Genomic DNA, 26,714 nt, shown 5'->3' with positions numbered 1-26,714 from the left:
TTGTTTAGGGTATTATAGTAATGTTGCAAGACTCTTCTTAAACTTCTTTCATCTTCACCTTTGTGAGATACTGAAAGCTTTGATTAGCAGCAGGAAAATTCGTGGAGGTGCATTATCTGGTTGTGTGTAACCAATTACTCTTATAATCTTATATGGTATTAAATCACATACTAAGATTTTGCCCATTCTGAAAACCCAAACCTGGACTCTTCATTGTGGAAACTAATTGGCTTGATTTTCACTTGAATGGGAAATCAATGGGAAGAATTACTCATTAATTTGAAAATGATCAATGACTACAGTGAGGTATTGTGGAAAAAGTAGACCTATAGGCTTTATTGCTAGAAAATTGTGTGCACATTTGCCTTATGGAAGGAGAGAGCGTGGTTCAAATTTTTTGCCACTTAGTAAGATTTTTGCAAATTCTTAGTATGTGATTTAATATTGAGCTTAGACAAATTACATAAACTTCTGGTCCTAGACAAATTACATAAACTTCTGGTCCTTATTTATCATGTGGCCTGATCTAACTTTTCACCTACAAAATCAAGATAATAATACCTTGTAGGAGTGTTGTAAGGATTGAATTGACATAGTTTATAAAAGACTTAGTATGGGGTGTTCTACATGGTAGTTGCTCAGTATTTAACCAGTATTGTTTTGTCTGTTGAAAATATATGTAATAATTATTACAGTGTATATAAAATAATCCAACAGTGTTATATAATATATCCTTAAGGAATTTGATGCAGAGAATGTTACCTTTTCTGTTTAGAGTGACTTGGGCACATGGGTAATTATGGATCCCAGAAACTAAAAGGAAGAATTATGTTTAACATATACTTGTTCTTAAGAAATTATTCTTGGCACGTGCTTACTTTTCTAGGTTAGAGTCTGGGGCTTTGCTGAGATAACATTCCAAACTAGAGTCTGGTCAAGTAAAGGATTTTTTTCCTGAGTTTTGATATAAGTCTAAAGGCTCTATAAATGGAGCAATCTTCTGAGAGAAAATTAATTTTCTCTGAGCCAAATTGAATAAGAATTGGATCAGAAATAATCTCATTCACTTAGTTTAGGAATTATAACAATAGAGAAGAAATAGATTATGACTTATCCAAAGCCTCAAAATGACTTGAAATAGCCTTGAAAAAGGAGCCTTGTTCTGTTAGAACACATTGGCCATGCAGCACTAGGGGGCAAATGTCATTGTGTTTTGGATGTCAGGGTGGTAACATTCAAGTGGTGGTGACAGTGCTGAGCTGGGTAGATTTAAGAGCTTTATTCACCATGGAACTGAGAGCTTTATTCACCATGGAACTTTCCTTGCAGGTAATTTATTTTACTAAAGCTGTCTATGGTAGAAAATTATTTTTTTTAAAAAAATTTTATTTATGCATACAGGGTACAGGCCAGAGGTGCAGGGGTGGTTAGAGGATTTTCCAGAGACAGAGTAGGGAGCAGAACAGGCCGACTGATGAAGTACACTGCTGAGAGGAGCAGCAGGCAGGTCAGGAGAGGTCTGCTATGCCATGTGGGTCACCTCTGGGGAGAATGGGAATCAAACTCATGTTGAAGTGGTTTTAGCTTCTTAGTGCTGTGCTTTAACCCGCTGCGCCACCAAGGAGGGCTTGAAAATTGCTTTTTGTCATAGAAATTTTGGGAGATGCCCATTTTATTTCCTCTCATTGGAGCAGTTGAGAAAATGGGCATGAAGTTGCAGGAGGATTGTGCAAGTTGGCAGGAGAGGGAGGAGGAGGTTTATAGAACAGGGAAGGAGCTGAGAAGCTGTTTAGTGAACATCTTCCCCACCAAGAAGTCACCTCAGGATTAGTTCATTCTTAGATGTGCTTTCTGGAAATCTTACTAATGTATTTTGTCATTGTGTATTAGGTATGCTAAAGGTATTATTTATATCACCTAAGATGTGAAAAATCTTTTCATCATTGCCTTTTATCTCTGATGAGACACCGCATAAATGAGAAAACTGAGCCCTCTATTGAGTGCTTGCTGAAGTCTTAGAAGCACTGAGATTAGAACCTAAATATGACCAAATCAAAAAGCTGTTACATAAATGAGAAATTATCAAATTTTTAATTTAAGCACCTTTTTTTACTCTCAAATTATTCTGAACCCAATATAGGCTTTGCTTTATATGGATTTTATCTATTAGTACTTACCATGTTGGAAATTTAAACTGATAAGTGTTAAATATGCATGCTAAATAAAATTTAATGTTTAATAATGATAGTTAGGAAATGTAAACATATTAACATTAAAATACAAGCATATTATAGCACATATAACATGACATGAAGAATAACTTTCCAAAGCAAAAAAAGGTTAGTGACAAGAGTGGCTTTGCTTTACATATTTACAATAGAATGTATCTTTAATGTCTGATTAACAGAATGCAACTGGATTCAGATCTCTTTATTTATGTACATTTAATTTGTTGTGATACTGTTTTGCTTGATGTTAGGAAGAAAATTTGACTAATTTACACATGGTACTTGGGAGAAATTTTTTTTTAAAAAGATTCATTTTATTTATGCATACAACAACTGGGGTTTAGACCAGAGGTGGGGATGGGTGAGAGGATTCACCAGAGACAGAGTGAATCCTGTCTCTGGAGCAGAACTGGCAGATTGACTGAAATAACAATGCTGAGGGAAGCAGCAGGTGAGACTGGAGAGGTCTGCGTGTCATGTGGGTCAGCTTTCTGGGGGTGGGGGGGTTTGGGGGTGTGGGAGATGGAACTCCTGGTGCCCTGGCTGGGGATAGCTTCATAGTGCTGAGACTTAACCCCTTTGCACCACCAGGGAGGCCCCAGGAAAAGGAATTGAGGAATTAAAAAAAAAAATATTTTTACATCATTCTGTGCCTTTTTCCATCTCAGTTGTCAACCCCTTGGGCTTCCCATCACCAAATCATCCATGCCATCACCATTGTCCAGTGCTTTGCCTGTGCGCCCCCCAACCCCATTATATAGTTGTTCATTATTATTATTTTCTCCCCTGGTCCTTTATGCTCCTGGGACTATGAGTGAAACTATCTGGTATTTTTCCTGGAAAAGGAATTTTTAATAAACAACTCAGAACTGTGAATATTCTTTGATAATATACAAACATTTAAGATGTGGGAATTAAAATTGTTGCAATGTGGAAATGTTGCAATGTCTGAAACCATAGCCAATATTTCTTTGTACTGTAACAGTAAAATCCATTTTGTTGTTTGCACTTTGGGTCTCTTAATGCATAATTTTGATCATGAATTGGTCATTTGGAAATACTGTTTCACTGAGTTATTCTGCTCTTTCAAACATCTACACATTTTATTTTACAATGTAAAAACAATTACAGTTTGTTAAAAATCACTAGTCTCACCAGAATGTATGTTAGCTTGGGAAGCAGTGAAGTTCATGGTAGTAAATATATGTGTTCTCAAAATTCTGACTTTTTGTTGTTTGAATGTTCTACTTTTATTGTGACTGCAAATACCATCAGTTTTCTTTAAAATTACACTTCATTCATTTTTTTTAAAGGTTTATTTATTCGTACAGAACTGGGGTACAGGCCAGAGATGCGGAGGGTGAGAGGATTCACCAGAGACAGAGTGGGGTACAGAACAGGCAGATCGAGGAAGTACTGCTGAGGGTAGCAGCGGGCGGGTCAGGAGAGGTCTGCCACGCCATGTGGATCTCCTCCTGGACAGGCAGGGATTGAACTCATGTGGGAAGTGGCTTTAGCTTCTCAGTGCAGTGCTTTAGCCTGCTGCGCCACCAGGGAGGGCCCACTTCATTCATTTTTGAGAAAATAACTGCCTTATATTTAAGACAGAATGACCATCTTTTTTTTTTTTTTTTTTTGTTACATTCTGTAAAAAGGTGGCTCATTCAGTTTCAACTCAAACAATTGTACTAATACTTTTCTTCAAGACAACTGCAGTACTTGTGGACTTTTTCATTTAGTTACACAGAAAATTAAAAAGATATATAGACATACCCAGGATATACTGTGGGCTTGGTTTTCTGTCAGTGCTATAAGTTGAATTTCTCATTAAAGAGATTCTTTTTGTTTCCTAGTGCATATAAAAGTTATGTTCACACGGTACTGTAGTCTAACTGTGCAATAGCATTAATTAAAATTGAGACAGACATAATGTGAACACATGCTGATGGAAAAATAGACTTGCTCAATGCAGGGTTGCTACAGATCTTCAAGTTGTAAAAAAGTGCAGTATCTTTAAAGTGCAATAAAAATGAAGTTCAATAAATGTCTGGTTACTCAAGAAGCATGTCTGAATGTAATCAATAATTTATATTGTTTCACTAAAGACTTTTGTTTTTGACTTGGTATAAATGAGATACTAAGAAGTCTTAAGTGAAACTGCCTTGTTTTCCCCCTTTCTGGTGCACGGGGTGAAGAGTACAATATGTAGGTGTATTCTTTGGTGGCATCTGTTTTATGCACATTTCTTTGTATCACCAACACAGCTATCAGCACAGGGGAAATAGCAACCCTGTCTTAATATTTTTATGACAATAGCTTTAAGTTTACAACCCCCTGAGGTTTCAGGGTCCCCTAGTGGTGTATGGATTATAAACCGCTTTGTGAACTTACTTTTGATACACACAGAAAAGATTTGTTAGCTAACAGTCAACTTGGGTAATGCTCATCTTTTTCATCCTTTTCATGATTTTCAGCCTGCTTTTTCAGCAACTGAAGTTTCAACCATGTGTGTAGCACCTCTGTAAGGAAGATTGGTGAAGGGAGTGCACCATTTACCCCTTTTTCTTCTGAGTCTTGAGTCTGGGTTCATTAGAAATGTAAAATCAGAACCATGCTTTGGACTTTGTTATGTAGATGAGAACAATGTGGTTATAGGATTTTGGGGGCAGAGAGAAAGGAACAGAAATTCTGAAATAATAGGACAGTTACTGTTGTCATCTGCACTGAGTTTCCTTCCTTGATGACATTTTTTTAGAGCTATTTTTCATGATCATTGTCTCTTCCAGCTTCTAAGCAGCTGATTTGAAATTTGCTTAAATTCATATTTACAGCATATGGTAATTATGTTGAATCTGTAAGACACTCAAATGATACATGCTGTTGGATGAGAAATAATTATATTTTCCCAAACCCATAATCACCATGTTTAAAACTGTTTGCATATTGGCAGTGTATTAAAAAGTGTATGTGTTGTGTACAGAGGTGAAGCTTGAAACTATGACAGCTCATTGCATGATCATATACATAAATCTGCAGGGTAGTGCATCCATCTTTTTTGCCTTTAGATTCAAAATATTGGTGTGAAAGTGGCCTTTACTCTTTATTTTCTTTCTACATTCTTCACTCTGAAAATTTTTTTAAAAAAGATTTTCTTTCTACATTATTCACTCTGAAAATTTGTTTAAAAAAGATTTATTTATTTTGTGCATACAGAACTGGGGTACAGGCCAGAGGTGCAGGGGCGAGAGGAATCACCAGAGACAGAGTGGGGACTAGAACAGACAGATCTGTGAAGTACACTGCTGAGGGGAGCAGTGGGTGGGTCAGGAGAGGTCTGCCACGCCATGTGGTAACCTCTGGGGCAGGTGGGGATTGAACTCATGCGGAAGTGGCTTTAGCTTCTCAGTGCAGTGCTTTAGCCCGCTGCGCCACCAGGGAGGGCCCCACTCTGAAATTTTTTAAGGTACTTATAGTCAAAGTCAGAAAATGAGATGTGCCATCAGTAAATGTGTGGCGTTGAAGAGAAACCAATTGTTTTTATACCAGCATCAAAATACATGCAGAGTAGCATTTTGAGACCAGAGAATTGTAGCTCTGGGCATACCTGGCTATTTCCTACTATCTATTCCTTTTTTATCCCCCCAATACTTTTACGTGGGCCATTTGTCACCCACCCAGTTTGTGGCTAAACTTTCTAAGTAAAATGGAGGTATTCATGGTTGAGACAATGGTTTGAGGACTCTCTAGTCTTGGGCCATTTGTACATTTTGGAGATAATGTCAGGAAAATCAACCAGAAGGAACCATGCTAACTTTTTCTCAGCTCTAAATTCCAGGCCACTGAGACAGAATATGTGATACTTCCCTGAAAAATCTGAATCCTGTAGATGACTGTTTATATTAAAAAGTGGACCCCATAACCAGCTCTGGGGATTCCTGCTGTGACCCATCACCAAGGGCCACTTTAAACCATGTCATCCCAGACCATAAGCCAGCCACTAGAGAGGCCCAAGAGAAGCCAAGAAGCTTGTTGCAAGAGCTACTCATTTGATTTTCATAATGGGTTTGAATTTTTATTCCAGTTGTAAAAAGAACAATTTCTTAGCTTTTAATATTAGCATTTAAAAATGTCCATCGTGCACTGAGACTAGCCACCTAGGGAGTAAATAACGTGAATGTAAGGCCTAGAGGCAGATGCCCTGAGTTTGTATATGTGGTGGTTTTGACATGAAGCCTCCCCTGGCCTAGTAGCCAGCCCTGTTAACTGTGATCAACTCACAGAACAAAGAAAGCCACTTTGTGAGACCTGACCAGTGGTGGTTTATCGTCTTTGTTACCACTCTTGACTTTTTTTAAATCTTATTTGTTTACAGATGGCTGTGAAGTGCTTACATTTTATGTTAACCTGCCTGAGGTATTAGGGGAAAATAGGAGGCAAACTGTTTACTGATCCACCTAGCTGTCTCCTGGAGCTTAAATGCTGACTTAGTAAGAATGAACGTAAGGATAAAACAAAACAACAATAACAAAATCCCCAAAACAAAATGAAACCAGTATCTTGAGTTCACCAGATTTTTTTCTTCCTTTAAGACAAAGGCTTTAAGGGGCTGATCATCCTTTAGGACATGGAATAGAGTGTCATACTGTTTTCCTTAGCTCATCTTCCAAAGTAGCAACGCTCATGTCTATGAATGGTGGACCATGGCCTAGGTATTCATGAAAGAAGGTAACCACTTCAGGATGCAATTGATAGATGTACCTTAAATTTCATTTCTGTGATAGTAGCAGACACTTTTACTTATTATTTGTTGGGGTTTCAAACCTACTGAAGGCTTATTGGGGTGTCACATGTTTTTTGAAGGTGGTTGCTTTGGAGGAAATTTGTCATGTGGGTTCACAGTTATTTGTCTTCAGTACCTGAAAGTTCCTTCCTCTCTAAGAGTTATTATGAAGAATAATAAAAAAAAAAGGATAAATACATTCAGTGAACTGCATTCAGATTCACCATTCAAATGTATGATGGTGTTACTTAAAAATAAGAAAAATTTTCAAGATATGGCATTTATCATGTCTTGACTTTGGAGATAATGTGTGGTGCCTGCAACTTTCAGAAGGTTTTAACATTCATGGAAAAAATTAAGTGAATCGTTATCCCTATTGAACTTCCAGAAGCCTATAATCACTGGTCTGTCATTGGCTGGTTTCGTGTTTTCAGCATCTTAGTGTGCCAAGAAGGAGTTGAACTTGGATTTGGAATCACGCCTGGATTTCAGTGGTTATGTCATCATGTCCCCTGTCTGCCTCATTCCCTATGCACTCTTGGCTCCTTTCATAAGCAGGCTGTGTTTCAGTTCTGGTGGAAAAAGTACATTTAGCAAGTTCCCTTTTTAGAAAGTTTCTTATAAGTTATCCCAAGTTTCCCGAGCAGTAAAGTGCAAGGTGGGTACATTCATCCCTTCCCTTTTGCTCCCTCTTGTGTGTGGTTTTTTTTTTTTTTTTTTTTTTTGATTGTTGTTGTTGGCCTGTCTGAAAGCCCCTCCTCAGGTGATAGTCTAAGCCTTACTGCATATTTCCTTTCAGTTAGTGAATGTCTCCCTGTATCCTTTTCATGGAAAAACCAACAGTTTCCCTGTATCCTTTCCATGGCAGAGCAGTGATGAACCTCTGAAATCTTTTTTTCTTTTGCTTTAACAGATGGGTCAGAGAGTTTTTGAATGAAGAAAACAAAGGCCTTGATGTTCTAGTGGAGTATCTATCATTTGCTCAGTATGCAGTAACGTAAGTACAACCAAGCTTATTTTGTAGTTTGTGCGGCCACAGAAGATACAAGTAGTGAAATTACTCAGTATACTCAGAAGAAAAGGTGGATTTAAGGAGGTTGTTACTACTTTTATCTAAAATGAAAATCTCTTAGTTGATATAGTAATACGTTTAAGGCAGAAAGAAAACAGGTGATTTCAAACCACCCTTTGAAAACTCTTGTCTTTAAAAGTAGGATTTTAGTGCTCAAGTTATATAAAGCCATATGGTAGAATACTTAAGCAGTTATTGAAAAAGGTATCTGATATACAGTTGAATGAGCAAAGCAAGATGCAAAGTCTCCTTTTTATTAAAAAAGTGATACATATACATATATTTGTATATTCTTACTGATAAATACAGAGAATATGATTGTAGAAATACATACCAAACACATACATACATACCAAATACATACCAATAGATGCTTTTTTACTTTATATGGTATATGTTCCCCCTCCAAATTTCAGAGATCTATTAATCAGTGTAAACCCCAGCACAATAAACCCAATATGAGTTAGTGCGTTTAGAGGGGGAATTGTGAGGATAAATTCTGGAAGACCTCTGTTTTAAGCAGCTTTGTAGTGAAATACTTCGTTTGGAAGGATGGCCTTTCTTCAGTTTTTCTCTCATTGATTTTTACTTAGTAGAACTGGTATTGATCACTGGCACCCAGTTTGTTCCAGGGTTCAGGTTATTCATTCTGTCCCAACTGACACCTGCCTGAACGAAAGTCAGATGCATGACCTACATGGCTGCTCTGGCTCACATAAGTACAAAGAAGTATATCAAACTAGGATGCTTGGCCTGACAGGAGCTGGCGAAGCATGGTTGCAGGAAGAGGCCTTGGACCTGAAAGGAGAAGAGAACAATCAGCAAGGCCTGGGACTAGGTTTGCTTTTATGCTGTTTGTTTCCTTTTCTTAAGGCATAAGGGAGAAAACCTGGGGCAGAACAGGAAAAAAAAAATCAACCAATGTAACCTTGATTTTTTGTTCACTCGTAATTTTCCCATTTGGTAGACTTCTAAAAGATTTGTAACAGAAATGGAAAGTGTGCATTTGAATGAGACAACCTCTTCACATTTTTCCTTTAATCAAAAAATATTTTAGTATCCACAGATGTATTCTGATACATAGAGACTGATAATTTTTAATTTAACTGGAAGGGTTTTGACACAGGTGGTGTTTTTGTCTTCTCAGTTCTCCTTTCTTTTAATTGAGTATTGCTGCATCTTAATATTGCATAAGCTTCAGGTGTGAATCATTGAAAATCATGAGCATGTACTACACTTAAGTTTACGTTTTTTTAAATGGTAATGTTTTTTTATATTGCCTCATTCTGAAAACAATCCCAAGACCTTGCCTGATGTTAATTTATAATCCCTACCACTTCCTTGAGAATTGTGAAGAGAAAGCTGTAATTACCTTGGTTGCATAAACTAAAGTGTTAACTGAAACTGCTTTGATGAGTTTCAGTTTTGGTAACTCTTGTATTTGTTGGGAATAGAGTAAGAAAACAACAGATAAGTTCTTATCTTTCTGAAAAATTATCCTCTGAATATAACCTTAGTTTTTTTTTTTTTTTAAAGATTTATTTATTTATTCATACAGAGCTGGGGTACAGGCCAGAGATGCGGAGGGTGAGAGGATTTACCAGAGACAGAGTGGGGAGCAGAACAGGCAGATTGATGAAATACACTGCTGAGGGGAGCAGCGGGTGGGTCAGGAGATGTCTGCCACACCATGTGGATCTCCTCCGGGGCAGGCAGGAATCGAACTCATGCGGAAGTGGCTTATTACCTATCTGTAGTATGTAAAAATACACTAATCTCCCTTACACTTCATATTTACAATAAAGCAGATTACCTGTTGCATATTAATGGCATTATAATGAGATATTTATGGAATTAAGAATTAGAAAACTTCAGGGTTAATGGAAAAGAGTGGCAGCTTGATTGTGTAGGTTTTCTATAATAAACTATCTATAAAGCTTATAAGCCAGCTTTTCCTGTTTGTACCCTCACTAAGACCCATTAGAAAAGGTAGTGCCATTCTATGGGAATTTTCGTCAGCAACATAGGTCAAAGACAAGAGAGGAACCAAGAACATTTGTCTTAGAACAAAGCCCTTTTATTCTTTGCTTATTAGTTTTGTTAGTGTTTTGATTTAATTAGATAAAATATAGACATGTAATTTGTGTCTTTTTTTGACACTAAAAAGACTTCTTACTAGCTCTTGTCATGTGACAATTTCCTAGCCCATGGAAATTAAAGCATCCATCCCTAAAGTGGAAATTTTCACCAAGGTGTGCATTTTTGCTGAGTGACAAGCCAAGAATATGAATGCTTGTAGGGTCAATGAATTAGTCAGGCTCTTAATGCCACTAGCCTGTGTGACTCTCAGCTGCAACCTTAATGGCATTAATGCAGAAGGAGCTTGGGAGCATGGGTGCTGGCTTTGCATGCTTGATTGTGGACACCTGGAGCCTGGTGAGAGCATGCCTAAGTGTGTACACCTGAGTGTGGAGGCGAGGGCTATGAGGGTGGTGTCACTTAAAGATGGATTATGGCTACAGGATGGAATAGCAGCTTGATACAGAAGAGGCAAGACCACAAGACGACATGAGAGAAGCCAAGAAAGAGCGTAGAGATTCATGGGGGCTGAAAAGTTTGGCTACCTGCCTGCCTCCTTGCATGCCAGCTTCCCTGCCTGGTGTGCTTGGGTACCCGGTTCCCTGAGAGAGCATTAAAGCAGAAAAATCCACTGAGGGCTCTGGGACACTCCTTTATTCATCTGCCCAAGTTGACAGTGAGCTTGCCCTGTGCATCCTGGCACAACTGTGTTGTATAGCATGGGCACTGCAGAGTTTCCTGGCAGGAGTGTTCATGATTTGTGACCTTGCGATGCCCCTTGTGTACCTTCTCCAATTTCAGATACAGGCTTCCATTTGTAATTCTCCAGAATCTGTTTGATTATCCAATTCCACGTCCTTTGTTTAGTACTACTTCCCACACCCAAAGCCATGACAAAATTGTGAGACTTGTTCACTGACTTGATAAATCAATCTCTGACATCGGAATCTCTGACATAGTATTTAATAGGTGGAGAATATCACTTGGTTTTCAGATGACTGTTTCAACCAACTTGTATTTTGCCAGTCATACTTGTAGAAAAAAATCATACCTTTTATTTCCACAATTTACGGTTGTGTCTTCTGCCATATATTCAAAATCTTCCATAGAATACTCTTGATACCCACCTTCCATTTATTCTGTTCTCTGATCAGGTTACATGGTAGACTTAAGGGTAGGAACAAAGATAACAGTTTTTTTTGAGAAAGTAGAGCTACCAACTTTGGGAGGAGAAAATGTATGGAACACAAAGTCCTGTCTGTTTAAAAACTTTGTTCTTAAAATATACAAGAATGAGCAAGTTGCCATTTATTTAACATGGTTAACATGAGTAATAACCTCAAAAACTCTCAGAGAAACAAAAGTCCTACTTTAAAGAGCACCACATTAGGAAGAGATTCCAAAATCAAATGCATAGCTTTGAGAGTAATGTATCACATATGGTTGGAAAAGTACACTTGCCAACATACTAGGAGAAAATGCTCATTGAAAATTGATGGGTAGGAATAAATTAGTATAAGCCTAACATATTGACTTATTAAAGCAAAATGAAGACAGCTGTAAGATCATTTTCCCTCCCTGCCGTCATAGCAATGTTAACAATTGGTAGGTTAGCAAGCCTTACAGTAAAATATTATAGAATAATATATATATATATTTTTTGCTTGGTGGTGTATTTATATGTTCTATATTTTCAAATTTAACACTGGGTCCATACAATTCTTCTGTATTTTTCATTTTAGCTTTCTTTGCAAAGACTTCCTATATTAAAGTGCAGGTGGATAATAGGAAAGACCAAACCACCCGTGTGTACTTCGGTGAAAATGTACTGCTTATGTCATCAGTGGCATTTCTTTCTTGTTTCAGTTTCGACTTTGAAAGTGTGGAAAGTACAGTGGAGAACTCAGTGGATAAACCCAAGTCCTGGAGTAGATCCATTGAGGACTTGCATAGAGGGAGCAACCTGCCCTCGCCAGTGGGCAACAGTGTCTCACGTTCTGGAAGACATTCTGCATTGCGGTGAGTTCTTTAATCAGGAGGAGGATGCACTGGGACAACAGAGCCCTTCACTTCTCCTGATGATTCTGGGCAGTATCTCCTGTATCTTGTCACACAATACTTACATTTCCAGTGATTCTAAAGGAAGCTTTGTTCAGGAGCTTATCAATTGGGCAATACATGTACTGTTAAAAGCTTTCAAGAAATGCCATGCCTTCACTCAGCACAGAAAGAGAAAATTCAGCTAAGTGATACAGCAGAATACTCTTAATAGGCAAGTAAGATTTAAAACCAGATAGATGCTGACCTTGTGATCTAGGCTTTGTTTCCTGCCAGAGGCAGCACTTTGAGATTTAAGAAACTCAAGAATTATTTGTTGTTGTTCATGCCCTTCACCTCCCTTCCCTTTCTCCAGTAGTAGTTTTATATGTGTCTGTGGGACCTGATATTAGCCATAGTCATGGAATGCTCTAATGACATTTTTTAATGGTGAGATGCCTTTAAGCAGTTCTGTTTGGTTTTCATTTACCAGACTTTTCTGTTTCCTCTTGATGATTCCTGCTCTAGTGTCTTTGCTCCATACTAAGGAATGGCAACTGATCATTGTACCTGTGTTGGGTGTGATATCACTGGGATTGTTCATTCACTCATACCTGCAGTCATGTGTTCACTAAAAAATATTTGTGAGTTTCTAGAATTTGCCAAGCACTGCACTTAGAGTTAATAAACATGGGTGAATAAATCAAAACTTCTGCCTGTGAAGATAGAAATACCATCTAGAGTAAGTTCATAAAGGCATCCATATTCTAGTTGTTTAGTAACATTTTTTATTAATAAGCCCTTCACCATCCAAATGTTGTTTACTGCTTATAGCTTAAGAAATTAATCTCACTTATTTCAGATTTGACTTAGAATGGACATTGTTACTGTAAACATTTAATCACCGTGGGTATTGGGCCTTTGTAGTGGAGTGCCTATCTCCGGTACTAGTCAGTGAGTGAGTGGCTGTGAGGCCTTTCATATTGGGTAGCTTTGGCTTGGGTTTTGGTTATGGAACGTTAAAACATCTTATGAGATTTAGTTCTGCTGAGGGATTTGATATTTGAATATGGTGCTTCCAATCAACCACTTAGATCTTCATTGTTTAGAAATGCCAAAAAATGTTATTTGGGTTTGGAATGAATGGATTGACTACTAAGGAAGAACAGTTTTTCTGTCCACCGCAAGGTATTTGTAGTAGGCCAAAGGCAAAATATTCAGGTTCACATGTGGGCAGGGAATGAGTAGTGTGATTTGGAAGTTGAAGAAAGGCTAGTTTTGCCTGAAGAATTCACTAATCACCTTGGTACTTGAATGGAAATTATTATCTTTAGTATAATTATGTATAGGGGATTTAATTGACAATGTACATTTTAATTTACTTTGCTTTGCTTTTGCTTTGCCTTTTTTTTTGCTTAAAAAATTATCTTACATGGGTTCTTTAATAAGTCTTCTTTTTTAAAATTAGTAATTCTTTATACCTGTCTTTGAATTATTGAAGACTTATTGTCTATTGGGTATAAGTTAGTTCTGATAGAATCAGGAAAATACAGGAAATATCCTGGATCTAAGGAGAATCATAGCCCTAGGCCCAAGAAATATCCTGGATCTAAGGAGAATCATAGCCCTAGGCCCAAAGGCATGGTGTCTGGGCAGCAACCAACCTGATTAGCTTCATATTTGGCTCTACATAGATCCTCTTGGTTTTCATTTTATTTTATTTATTTATTGTTTTTAAGATTATTTATGCATACAGAACTCGGATACAGGCCAGAGGTGCAGGGGCAGTGAGAGGATTCACCAGTGACAGAGCGGGGAGCAGAATAGGCAGATTGACAAAGCACACTGTTGAGGCAAACAGTGGGCAAGACGGGAGAGGTTTGTTGTGCCATGTGGGTCACCCGCCTGGCCAGGCATTGAACTTGTGCAGCAGTGGTTGTGGATAGCTTCACAATGCTGTGCCTTAACCTGTTGTGCCATGCGGGAGGGCCCCTGGTGTTCATTTTAAATTGGAAAAATAGACCAAAAGTATAGAGATAGTCATGGCAGAAATGCTATCTTGAGAAACTCAGGGACTTTGTGACATTTCTGGTTGGCAGGTATGCTTGAATGATCAACTCAGAAACCACCATCACATTATTCTGCTTCATCACTGAACCAGTTCCAAGCTTAGGAACAGAACTTTTGAATTTCCTTTTATTCTCCTTTGTGAGTTCCTGTAAATTTGTAGGTTCAAGAAAATTGCTGTGATAGTAACTCATACCACTTGTTGACCTGAAGCTCAGATTTTGATTTTGTTTTTAAAGATTTATATTTATTTATTTATTTATGCAACAAGACCTGGAGTATAGGCCAGAGGTGCTGAAGGAGAGAGGAATCACCAGAGACAGAGTGGGCAGCAGAACAAACAGATGTACTGAAATACACTGCCAAGGGGAGCAGTGGGTAAGATGGAGAGATATGCCACCCTGTGTGGGTCAGCTCCCTGGCTGGGGATCAAACTCCTGCTACAGTGGCTGCTGATAGCTTGAAAGTACTGAGAATTTAACACATGCGCCACTAGGGAGACTTGATTTTTTTTTGTTTTTAAACAATGTTTATCGACGATATTACAGCTCTGTGGTTCATGGATATGTGCCTGGATTCTAATTCTGTATTTGGTCATTTGATAGCATCTGTGACATAAAAACAGCAATCAGAAGTACAGGCATATGGTACATGTTGCTTTTCATATACCCAAAGATTGTTTACATTTTTTTTTCTTCCTCCTCCTTTCTCTCTCCCCTTTCTCCCTCTGCTCCCCACCTTCCTTCACCTTTTGGCTTTCTTTTTGTTGCTCTTCTTTTTCATTCTGCCATCTCATTTCTGATTGTCTTCTACTTTGTCCTTTCTTCGCTTACTGTCTGCTCTTCCTCTGGTTCCACTCACTTCTTACACCACCACCAGATTGGTTTCTCTGCCTGAGTATCTTCAGTTCAAAAGCCACCAGAGCTGCTTCTCTCCCTGTTGCCTATGGAGCAGCTTCAGTTTACACACTGATGATGAGGCTTCAAACCGGCAAATCTCGTAAGTCATGGGTGAAAATGACACCCAAGAGAGTTTGTAGTGCATGGTGGCAGGGTATCGTGACTGCTCTCCATGTTATAATGTGATAACCTTGTGGCTTGGTGCTGTCATCCTTCACTGGAGTAAGGCCACTGCTTTGAAGTTTTGATACTCTCTTACATATTGTGATTAATCGTTTTAAGAATTAAGACATTTAAGCTGTGTTGTGTTTTATTAACATCACAGGGTTTTTTTTTCTTTTGTGTGTGTGTGTTTTCTTGCCCTTTATTTTTTAGAAAGACAAAAAGGAGCTAATTCATATTCCAGAGAGATTACTGATGGTTGTGTTCTGGTAGCTTTGTTTGTTTAGAATGTTTTTATATCCAAATGCAGATTTTAGTTCCCTCTCCTTGATCTTTCTACAATAGTGTAGATTTAGTAATCCTGTCCTGTATTCCTTGGCAAACAGGTTTGGTTAAACTTGGAAGAAGAAAGGAGTTTTCAGAAATTTAACAAACTTTATAAACCTGGAACCTTGATTTTTTTTTTTTTTTAAAGGAAAACACTTCTAGATCTAAGACTTTTAAGGAAACTTCTAATGTGGAGACATTCTCTTTATATCAAGACCTTATTTCTAAAAACTACTTAAGTGGATTATTAAGCTTTTCATGCCATAACTAAATCCCTTGAGTTATATATCAACTATTAGATTCTGTATTACCATACACTTGTCTGCCTGGCAAATGATAAAAATGTTTGTATTGACACAGCAGAAACCTGTAAGTGCTATTCTAAGCTAATACGCTTTCTGTCAATATGGCTACAGATCTGACTAAATTAAATGATACATAGGTGCTCACTAGATATGTGAATACAAAGACTAATTCCGATGCAAGAGCAAGTAGTTTTTAAGAATGTCATGGTTAATGCCATTAACCTTGGCATGACTTAGGTGATATGTAAATGCTCTCAGTTTCTGGAGAGGAGGGAGGGCACTAAAAGCCTGGAGAAAAAGGTTGAATTTAAACTGGAATTTTGATGGCGGTTTTGGAGTTGATCTGCAGAGTGAGGAAAGGCTGCTCCAGGTGGAGGTAGTTAAAGAGCTTGAAATGAGCAAAATATTAGTATCAGAAATCAGGCAAACTGAGAAAGGAATCTGCCCATTCCACTGTCCTTTCAGTGTCTTTGTGATAGCAGTTGAGGGTTGCCTGTGGAGAGAGTGGGTCAAAGACATACAGAACTGGAAAAACCTTGGGACCATTCAACTTCCCATTGCTGTAAGGAAATCAACATTTCCTTTAAGATATTAATTCCTGTTGTTACAGGTCAACCCCAATATGAAATGGGTTGCCTACTGCGGGTCCTCACCCATGCCCTTAAAAGGGATTTATAATAGCTTAAAAGTACTTCTAATAAAAGGCAACTGCAGGCACACACAAAAAGGTTAATAAAGGGTTTATTAGGAAGGGGAAATGAAGAAATGGACCAATTGGGGAGTAAAAAAGGGAGATAAATTGGTGAATGCATCCTATCAGTTCCACTGAGTTGGAATCCCAGTGGCACCCAGGGAGCTGACAAAAAGTCAAAAAGCCAAAAGCCCCCCAGTGCCCAAAGTCTGGTTATATACCAGACCTGGCTGCTCAACTCCACCCTCACTTCCCAGCAATCCTCCCATCCATAATGATGACATTATGGGATTTGTAGTTCTCTTTGGTGTGGAATGGGGTTGGGATCCACAAAACCTTTGTCTGTGGAATTTGTTCAGGGCATCCTTTCTCCTCAACACTATTACTATTTCTTCACCAGAAGATAATGGGTGTTTTTTCCTGTACATGAAAATACAAGAAGTACAAATTTAGATTCATGTTTTTGCATTTTAACACTATAATCCCATTCCCGTGTTTTTCATGTTGGTAACTTTTTAACATATTTTAAAAAATAGTTGCAGGGATAGAAATAGCATTGATACAGTTTTTTTTTTTAATTGGGGAAAAAGCTCATTGAGTGAGTGTCTACTGTGTGCCATCAAAGTGGGTGATGGAGGTAGGATTTGATGTAATGCAGCCTGACTCCCAGCTTCCACATGATCTTATTCTTCCATTTGATTCATAGAATGATTCCCCTCCATCTCTTTCTCCTCCCCCCACCAGTAAGTCCACTGTTTCAACATCAAGATGTCTGCATGTCCTTGTGTAAATTGTACCCTACATGAGAGGGGAGCTCTTCTCTCCAAGCCCTAGCCCCATAGTGCCCTGCAGAAGGGGCTGTTACCTGCCTCTCCCAGATGATGCATCTTTTCTAGTTAACACAAAAAGTATTTCTCAAATAAATGATGAGAATAAGCCCAAAAAGCTATATATGTATTTGTACAATTTTTTTTCACATTTGCAGATGGAAAGACATTGAAAGAAAAGTTTATTAAATGAAAATATTGTCTATTTTTAATCAAAGGGAGATTTAATATATATAAATATTTTTATTTTGATTTTGTGATGTTTTAGAATTGATAGAATAAATAAAATATATACCTATGACTCATGTTGGGAGAAACACATAATCTAGAACCTTCAATTTTGGAGTTTGGATTTTTGTATCTGGTTAGCAGTAGAATGGGAAGTCACAGAGACTATTGATCCTTTCAGGCCTGAAGGGTCAGTGGTTGTGCTGGAGGTAGATTGGAGGAAGAGATTGTTAAAGCCACTGTTGTTGGTTCCTACATGAAATATACCTGAAAATTAAAATAGAGAAAAAATACAAGGCTATTCCAAAATTTGACTAAGTTGTCAGATATTTAAAAAAAGAAAAGTTTGTGTATGACTGAAAAATGAAAGAGAACCATTAATAATAACAGAAAAGTTGGATTCTAGATGGGATCTAAAATGCCATTTAGTTTATCCCTCTTTTTGTTGATCAGGTCCTGGAAGTCCAACTCTCAAACTTTATTCTCCAAGAAGTTACCTAGTTCCTGCCAGTCTATCTAATTATGTGGGTTAATGACCCATATGGATTTTTGAACTTTGTTGCAGTAAAAACTTCTGTTTACCACAATTTTCCTGAACTCTGTGCAGCAGTGATCCTGTTTAAAGATATGGAAACATCAACTCTGTACAAATTTGCCGACAGAAGGATAGTTGAACTCCATCAAGTTTTTACAGGTTCTTTTATTTCAGCAGTTAGCATTTTATTTTGCTTCAATTGTTGGGGAAAACCCACCTAGATTCTTAATTTAAGCCATCACAGGATCATATAAAAAGATCTTTGAATTTTATAGTTAGAAGTGAAAACATTTTTATCATGATGAATTTGAACTCTTTTGTTTTTTACCTACTTGTATTAATTAGGAAAGTCTAAAGAGACCATCATTCTCTTTCTTTTTCCCTACTTCTCTCTCCCCCATCTCCTCAGTTACATAAAATCAATTGGGATCTTTTTCAGTCTTTGTTATAGTTGTTTGTATTTTATGCAATATGTATTCTTTCTCCTTGACTCCATTTATTCTAACCTTTCCCTGTGAGAGAATATTAAAGAATCAGATCTGTTGCCATAGATGTCTAGTCTAAAGGGGGGAAAAATACAAAGAAAAAAATATTTTCAAGGCTTGAATTCCCTTCATTCACCAGGTTAAATGTCAGATGTTGATTAAAATTTTCTTTTTTTTTTTAAGATGTATTTATTTTATGCATACAGAACTGCGATGCAGGCCAGAGGTACTGGGGTGGTGAGAGGATTCACCAGAGACAGAGTGGGGAGCAGAACAGGCAGCTTGATGGAGTACACTGCTGAAAGGAGCATTGGGTGAGACAGGAGAGGTCTGCTGCACCACGTGGTTCTTCACCTCCAGGGCAGGAGATGGAACTCACACTGAGGTGGTTGTGCTGCAGCGATGGCTCCTTTGCAGTGCTTCTCTTTAACCCGTTGTGCCACCAGGGAGGACTGGTTAAAATTTTCATTAACAGTTTAGAAAGAGATAATAATGGAAAGGAGTGGAAAAACAAAAGTGACTAGGAAGCAATCATAGGAAACACCTGAATATTGTTGACGAGTGAGAAGTATCAAACACTGCCTAACCTGACAATCTATTGACTTGAATGGAGGCTGCAGAAAATTAACCACCATGTATAAAATATTTCTAAATTTGCAGACTTTCTAAAAATAACCCATAACTACAAACTTTTTTTTTCATGTTTCAACAACACATTTGAAAAACCTGAATGTGCTAGGTAGTTGTGTTTTAGATTTTTATATGTTTCTCTATATTTAAAGTTGTAAAAAGAGAAAAAGGTACTGGGTGAAGCACATACATTCCAACTTCTCAGGTTGGAGCTCATTGTAATGGTGGCCTTGCTAGTGTAAATGTTGAGAGCTTAAATTCTAGCTTGTGCATATGTCATGCTGGCAGATTATTAAGTATTTCCCATTATGAGGTTTGTTTTCACTTGTTCCATTTCTTCATTGGGTCTTTTTTACCATTGGAAAGCTGAGAGAGACTATGTGGCCAGAATGTTTTTGGGGATCCCTCTCATAGATTCTTAGGTTGGCGGAGATCATGGTGTCTATCGAGGTCCTTTTGACTCGTTTTGAGATTAACCATTCCTATAAAGACACTGGCATAGTCATCAGTCGTCAGTAAATATTAAGCTGTTATTGAGGGAGACACTGAAGAGGACAGCAAATTCCCACAGGTGTGGTCTCACATCTTCATGAAAAAGTTTTATTACATACTTTACATGTGAAGGGTGATTTACCATGTGATAAGCAAGCTGAAATAGGCATTAATAATTTATTTGTATGATTTATGACTGATAAAGGAGTTTTTCACACCTATATCACTATATCTTCATGAATATTTGGGAGGTGTTCCAGGATAATTAGCCTTGTTTTATAAATGAGGAAGCTGAAGCCCAGAGAAATTATCCATAACTAATAAATAACAGAGCTAAGATTTATAGTTTAAAGTCTTCTGGTTTCTTCACACTATATCACAATATCTTTATCTACAATTAGATTGAGAAATATGGTTCTCATTAAGTATCATGTATTACTAAAACTAATAACATGGAACTTGAGAGACTCTAGTGAACAGTAAAACGTAGGAAAAGTTTTTGAGACTAGCTCTGGATGTCAAACAAGAGTAAAACTTGGAAGAATGAGTGGGAAAGGGAAAAAAAAATAGGAAGAGTGACGTCAACAGTGACTTGATGGTAAGTCTGCACACTCTGTTTAGGAAACAGTGAATTGATGGAGTGCAGGTACTTTTTTGAAGACTAGGCTACAGAAATATGTTAGTGCATGTGCAATAATTTAGTGATGGTTTTATGAAAGTGGAATAAAATAAAAATATTTCCACTTAAAGGTTATATCCATTTGAAAGTTGAAGCAGTATTTTTTCCCCCTTTCCAATGATATATTTTGATTAGACACTCACCAACAAATGCTTTGACAAAGGGACTGAAAAGGAACATCAGAAAATTCAGATTAATAATTGCTTTCCTTTCATATGATGGGCTGGCAGCCTGTCGTGCCTTATTCCACTTGAAAAGACTGTAGTGAGATCTTTTTATTTACAGGTCTGTGCCTAGCCGTCATCTGGTTTTATAATGGAAAATATGGACAAATAGAACATTTCAGTAATTAATGAAAAAATGTTCTTGTATATCTCCCTCTTCCTCTTCTCTCTTTCCTTCTCTTTGTTTACCCACACTTGAAACTATCTGGATTCAACTTTTTCAGCTTTGTTTCTTTTGGCTATAGAGACAGAAAGTACTTAACTCATTTTTTTAGCATAATATATTTTGTAGGTTAAATTGATAGAAAAAATATGCCTAAGTGATGTCATGTCTGAAAGGTAAAAGAGGAAATCTAAAACCCTAAATCTTGGTAAGTTTCTATTAGCCCAGACCTTGGAACTATAAAAGACTAGAACAATTATGCCAAATTATGTGACATACTCATTTGGCATGCATTTCAGTTGGGTTGAGCCCATAACTTTCAGGAGAGTTCCAGTTACTATTCTTTATAGGTAGATAATATGTTGATATTTGAATAGTTAGACTGTTTGAAAATACTTTTTGTAAGATAAAAAGGTCACTATTTTTTTTTCCTGTTGACATGAGGACCTAGATAGAACAAATTTTACAAAGGTTGGCATGAAATGTCCACAGAAGATTTTGAAAACCCATTTTGTCTGACTCTGGAAAAGCGTAGTGAGGAAACCCTCCCTGATGGCTTTGTAGTAAAATACAGTCTGTGAATAATACTCAGAGGGAGAAGCAGACATGTATAAAACTTGCATATCAGAATGTATCTAAATGTTTAGAAATATATGTTAAGACACTAGATAGGTGATCAGATTTTTTTCAAGGCACCACTGGGTGAACATTGCTTTCTGTTTTGGTGTTTTCTACATAGTTGGTGCTTTGTAGATGTAGCTCTCTCAGCAAATCCAGTATTTGCTCACATCTACCTTTCACTGAGGAGTGGTGATCTTTCTACCTGTACTACTAGCATCATTGTAGTCACTACTATCACTATTCATTCTAATGTTTATCAGCTATTTTCTTTTGTAAGAGTCCTGAATTTGTGATCTGCTCTCTTTACAAGTGTTCAGTGTGGTATCATCAACTATAGGCACTTTACTGTGATTTATTCCTTGCATAACAGAAACTTTATACCCATGGATTAGCAACTCCCCATTTTGCCCTCCCTCTCGCCATTCTGTTTTCTGCTTCTGTGAGTTTGCCTGTTATAGTTTCCGCATATAAATAAAACCGTATAGCACTTATCCTATGACTGGCTTATTTCACTTACTTAACATGCTGAAGGTTCATCCCTGTTGTTAAATATGCAGGATTTCCTTCTTTTTTAAAAAGATTAAATTATATACCATTATATTTATTTACCACGTTCTTTGGGGGGGGGTAACATTTCATTTTGGTATTATGTAAGATTAAATTGTAAATCCAGTCAACGATCTTTTTACCTCTTATACAGATTCAACAATCTTAACATTTTGCCCCACTTAACTGTTCAGACATTTGCTCTGTAAATGCACATATTTTTTTTTGTACACTTTTTTGTTTTTAATTGTAATCCCCATGGGCTACCCATCACCAAAACACCCGTGAAATGCACATATTTTAAAGCCATTTGAAAGTAGGTTGTAATTCATGCTCCTTTCCACTAAATTATTTTAGTTTAGATTTCTTTAAAACAAAGATATGTTCTTACACAACCATGATGCAGTGATCAAGATGAGAATATTTTAATATGGTCAACATTTTACTGCATTCTGTTAGTTTCATCAGTTTTCCCTCTGTCTTTTATACCAATTCTTTCAAACTCTATCCAGGATCCAGTGCAGAGATCATGCTAAGTAGTTGTGTCTATATAATGTCCTTTACTTTGAAACACTTTTTCATCTTCTTTGTCTTTCTTCTTCTTCTTTTTTAAAATTTTATAACAGTTTATTTTTACATCATTTTGTACATTTTTTTCCCATCTCAATTGTAATCCCCGCGGGTTTCCCATCACCAAGTCACCCTTGTGCCATCACCAAGTCACCCGTGTGCCATCACCATAGTCCCGTGCACTTCCCACCCCAAACCCCCGTTTTTGATCCCATTCCCCTTCTTTGTCTTTTATGGCTTTACTATTATGTATATGTGAATATGTAACATTTAATTTCTTATGGAGGTTGTCATATGATATTGTATAAGTTCAAGATATACAGTTTGTTTTGATGCATTTAAATATTACAATATGCTCACCACCTTAGCATTATCTAATACCCCTATCACCTCACATAGTAATTTCTTTTATTATACTTTTTATCTGTTCATCTGTTCATGTTGTTTCTATAGCTTCTCTATTGTGAAGGATGCTAGATGAGTGAAAATGGGGATGTAGGTATCCCTTCAAGATTCTGATTTCAGCATTTTGGGTGGATGCCCTGATAGGATATCTGCATGCTGTTATGTAGGTCCGTTTTGCTTTTTTTGAGGAACCGCTTTACTATATTTCATGGTGGCTGAAAATGTATATTCCCACTTGAAGTGTCGACAAGGGTTCCACTTTCACCATAGTGCTTGTTGTCTCTTGTTTTTTGATAATAGCCACTCTGATAGGCGTAAGGTTTTGTTTTCATTGTGGTTTTGTTCTGCATTTTCTTGAAGATGAGTGGTGCTGAGCATCTTTTTATATACCTGTTGACCATGTGTGTACTTGCACTGGAGATATGCCTATTCAAGACCTCTGCCTATGCGTTAGGTTGTTTTTGTTAGTTTGTCATTGTATTGTTGTTCCTTTTGTGTTTTGGATATTAACCCCTTATCAAATACATGATTTGAAAACCTTTTCTCCAATTTTATAGATTACCTTTTTTACTATTTCCTTTAATATGCAGAGACTTTCTTGTTTTATATAGTCCCACTAAACTGTTAAGAGTCCTAAATAAGAACTGCTACTTCAGAAATGTTAGCTTCCTTTTAAAATTTTTCTACAATGAAAGTGGTTTATGATCAGCAAACCTGACTCTAACCAGAATTCTAATGAGCATTATATGTAACTCAGACTCTGAATATGTTACTGGCAAGAGGAATTCTTGTCTATCTAATCTTAGTCGTACAGATTCAGTGAGTTTTCTTCTCTGGGTTTTCTTTGCCTACCTTGCCATTCTTTTGACCTTCTGGAGCCACAAATTTAGGTTATACTTGTGTTGCTATTTTTTATTAGAATAAGTGAGCTGGTTGGAGCTCATTAATTATTGATTGAAACACCTTTTTTCCATGTAGCACTTGATGCCATTTCTATGTAGCTGGTCACCATCTGCTTCTTGTGAGATTCATTGCCACACATCAAATAGGTGACTCTGATGACACTAATTATCAAAATGCAAACAGGGAATATTTAAAAGATGTTTGTTAGAGGCCCTCCCTGGTGGGACAGGGGATTAAGTTTCAACTCTCTGAAGCTATCTGCAGCCATTGCAACGTGAATTCAATCCCTGGTGGGCCAGGGAGCTAACCCACATGATACAGCAGACCTATTCTGTCTCACCCACTGCTCCCCTCAGTTTTTCAGTCATTCTGCCTGTTCTGTCCCCTCTCTGTCTGGTGAATCCTCTTACTCCTTGCATCTCTGTCCTGTACCCCAGTTATTGTAAGCATAAATAAATAAATCTTTAAAAAAATTTTTTTAGAATTGCATAGATTGTTATACCATATTATTCATAGTCATATTGACTTAAAACTTTTATTGTGGGCCCTCCCTGGTGGCACAGCGGGTTAAAGTGCAGCACTGAGAAGCTAAAGCCACTTCTGCATGAGTTCGATCCCCGCCTGCCCCGGAGGTGACCACATGGCGTGGCAGACCTCTCCTGACCCGCCCGCTGCTCCCCTAAGCAGTGTACTTCGTCGATCTGCCTGTTCTGCTCCCTACTCTGTCCCTGGTGAGGCCTCTCACTGCCCCTGAGCTCTGGCCTGTACCCCAGTTCTGTATGTACAAATAAATTTTAAAAAAACTTTTATTGTTATGATTCCATGTACATGTAATTCCTGGCACATAAGTTTAGTACATGTGGCCAGAGTCATGTCTATATGGCTTTGATTTTATTCCATTTTTAGTAATTTTTTCCATGGTCATCAAATTTTGTGAATTCTAATTGTCAGCTCTTTCAGACTAGTGTCTCTTCTTTTAGTGCTTTGAGTTTAGCTTAGTGCTTGACAAGATATAAGACAATTCTCAAAGCTGATGGAGAAGAGGGCTTGAGAAATGTGGTGGTATTCATTCCCTTACAGTATTTCTGTCACATGACATTCTTATGAAGCAGGGTTGTCTGAAAAATTTTGAGACCTCAAAAAATAGCATTAAATATCCCATCTATTGCCTTTCCTAAAATGGCAGACACTCCAAAAATTAGACTGATGGCTGTTCTCTGCCTCTGGGAGTCAGGAAACAAAGGACCCCCTCTGTGACCTGGTTCTCAGAGTCCCACATTTCTCCTTGCTCATCTTTGGGAAAAAGGGTTCTCAGGAGAACACTTGTAGGCTACAGAGATCCAAACTTTGGCTCACAGAGCCCTTCAGAAATATTTCATTTCCTTTGGAATTTGGGAGTTCTCTCTGGTCTGCCTATCTCAGACACTAACTGGGTCACTAATTGATGGACCTGTAAACTTGAAGGAATTGTTACATGCTCTCAGAATTAATATATTAGGCAGGAAGGTAACTCTATTACAGGATATGTCTGTGAAGTTGGTGCTTTAGAACTTCTGTAAGAGTCTCATCTATGAGAGCAGGAGAATGGGCCATAGCTCAGGGACAGACCATGTTACTACAAAAAAGCAATGAGAAAACTAGCAAAATATGCCCGAATCAATTTTTTTTGGCCCTCTAGAAATTTCCTAAAATTTTGCATTTTTTCCTCCTAAATAGGTGCTACTTAGAAAAAACTGCTGATGGCCCTCCCTGGTGGCGCAGCGGGTTAAAGCACAGCACTGAGAAAAAACTGCTGAATCTCACACTCAGTTGGTGTTTGTCCTGTTCTCATTCAACCCTCCCTCCTTATTTCAGTTGTTGCCTTGCAAACCAGTAGCTTCATAATCACAGTGAAAACTGTCAGCCTGGCTGCCAAAGCAGGGGCAGAATGGAGTTGAAGTTCCTTCCAAGCCCCTCTTTCTCCTTGTCCTTTTCTTCCTACATTAAGTTGCGATGTACCATGAGATTTGAGACCTACTAGTGAAGAAGCCAGGTTTTGTTTCAGTTAATGGAACATGCACCATTAGCTGTTGACAGAATCTGGGATCACGCAGGGACAGAACTAACTAAATCTCCTCTGCCTCAATTATGCATCAGAGACTTTGGAAAAACTAGTGCTGCCTCTCATCAGGACCTTTTAAATATACTACAGTGAACTGTGTGACAATCTACAGTTTGACTCTGGTTAAATAGCCTAGTTTTATGTAAAGTTTCATAATCATTTCCGGGAGAAAATATCATAAAACTGGTTTCACTTTATGTAATTTTGTAACTGAATGTGAACTGAACGTGTGCCAAGGGCATTAGTTTACCACAGAAGCACCCATACTTCCTATTGAGTCACTGACTTAATCCCCGTAAGCTCAGGTCTTTCTGGAAAATGTATTCAGGTTGCTAAACTAATAACATGAACAATGCTTGTGAAAGGAGAAGGTAATTTAGCCTGAAGGAGTATGGTATAGAACGGAAGCAGGCTGCCTTATCTACTCATTTGAAGGTAAGTACTGAGTTACATTTACTTGAGTTAGCATGGTTATGCAACAGCACCTTGTACATACAGTATTTGATTGTCATGACTAGTTTCATTTGAGCTGTTTGAAGTTTTTATTGGTGACTGATGATTGCTGTGATTTTAAATCCTACTTGAAGGAGGCAGCATGGTGCATGCACTACCAGAATTTTGTGGCGCTAATTCATTATTGTTACCCTTTTTCTAGGGA

The 26,714-nt window shown here is 37.7% G+C and overlaps 1 protein-coding gene across 6 annotated transcripts in view; it reads left to right on the top strand.

Moving 5' to 3' along the window:
* FMNL2 (formin-like 2) overlaps positions 1-26,714 on the top strand; it is a 277,844-nt gene that overhangs the window by 184,442 nt on the left and 66,688 nt on the right. For 4 of the 6 annotated variants that reach the window (XM_012726458.1, XM_004674653.2, XM_012726450.1 and 1 more), the window contains exons 5-6: positions 7,922-8,005; positions 12,026-12,178. In XM_012726458.1, coding sequence (XP_012581912.1) covers positions 7,922-8,005; positions 12,026-12,178 — 237 coding nt within the window. Of the gene's footprint in view, positions 1-7,921; positions 8,006-12,025; positions 12,179-15,142; positions 15,263-26,714 lie in introns of all 6 variants that reach the window. The other 2 variants (XM_012726431.1, XM_012726428.1) reach the window with 1 other exon arrangement.

This window comes from Condylura cristata, unplaced genomic scaffold, assembly GCF_000260355.1.
Source record: "Condylura cristata isolate star-nosed mole 26May11 unplaced genomic scaffold, ConCri1.0 scaffold00002, whole genome shotgun sequence".
In the NCBI taxonomy this organism is placed as follows: Eukaryota; Metazoa; Chordata; class Mammalia; order Eulipotyphla; family Talpidae; genus Condylura; species Condylura cristata.
Note: the sequence above shows the minus strand (reverse complement) of the source record. Positions and strands in the feature narration are given on the sequence as shown.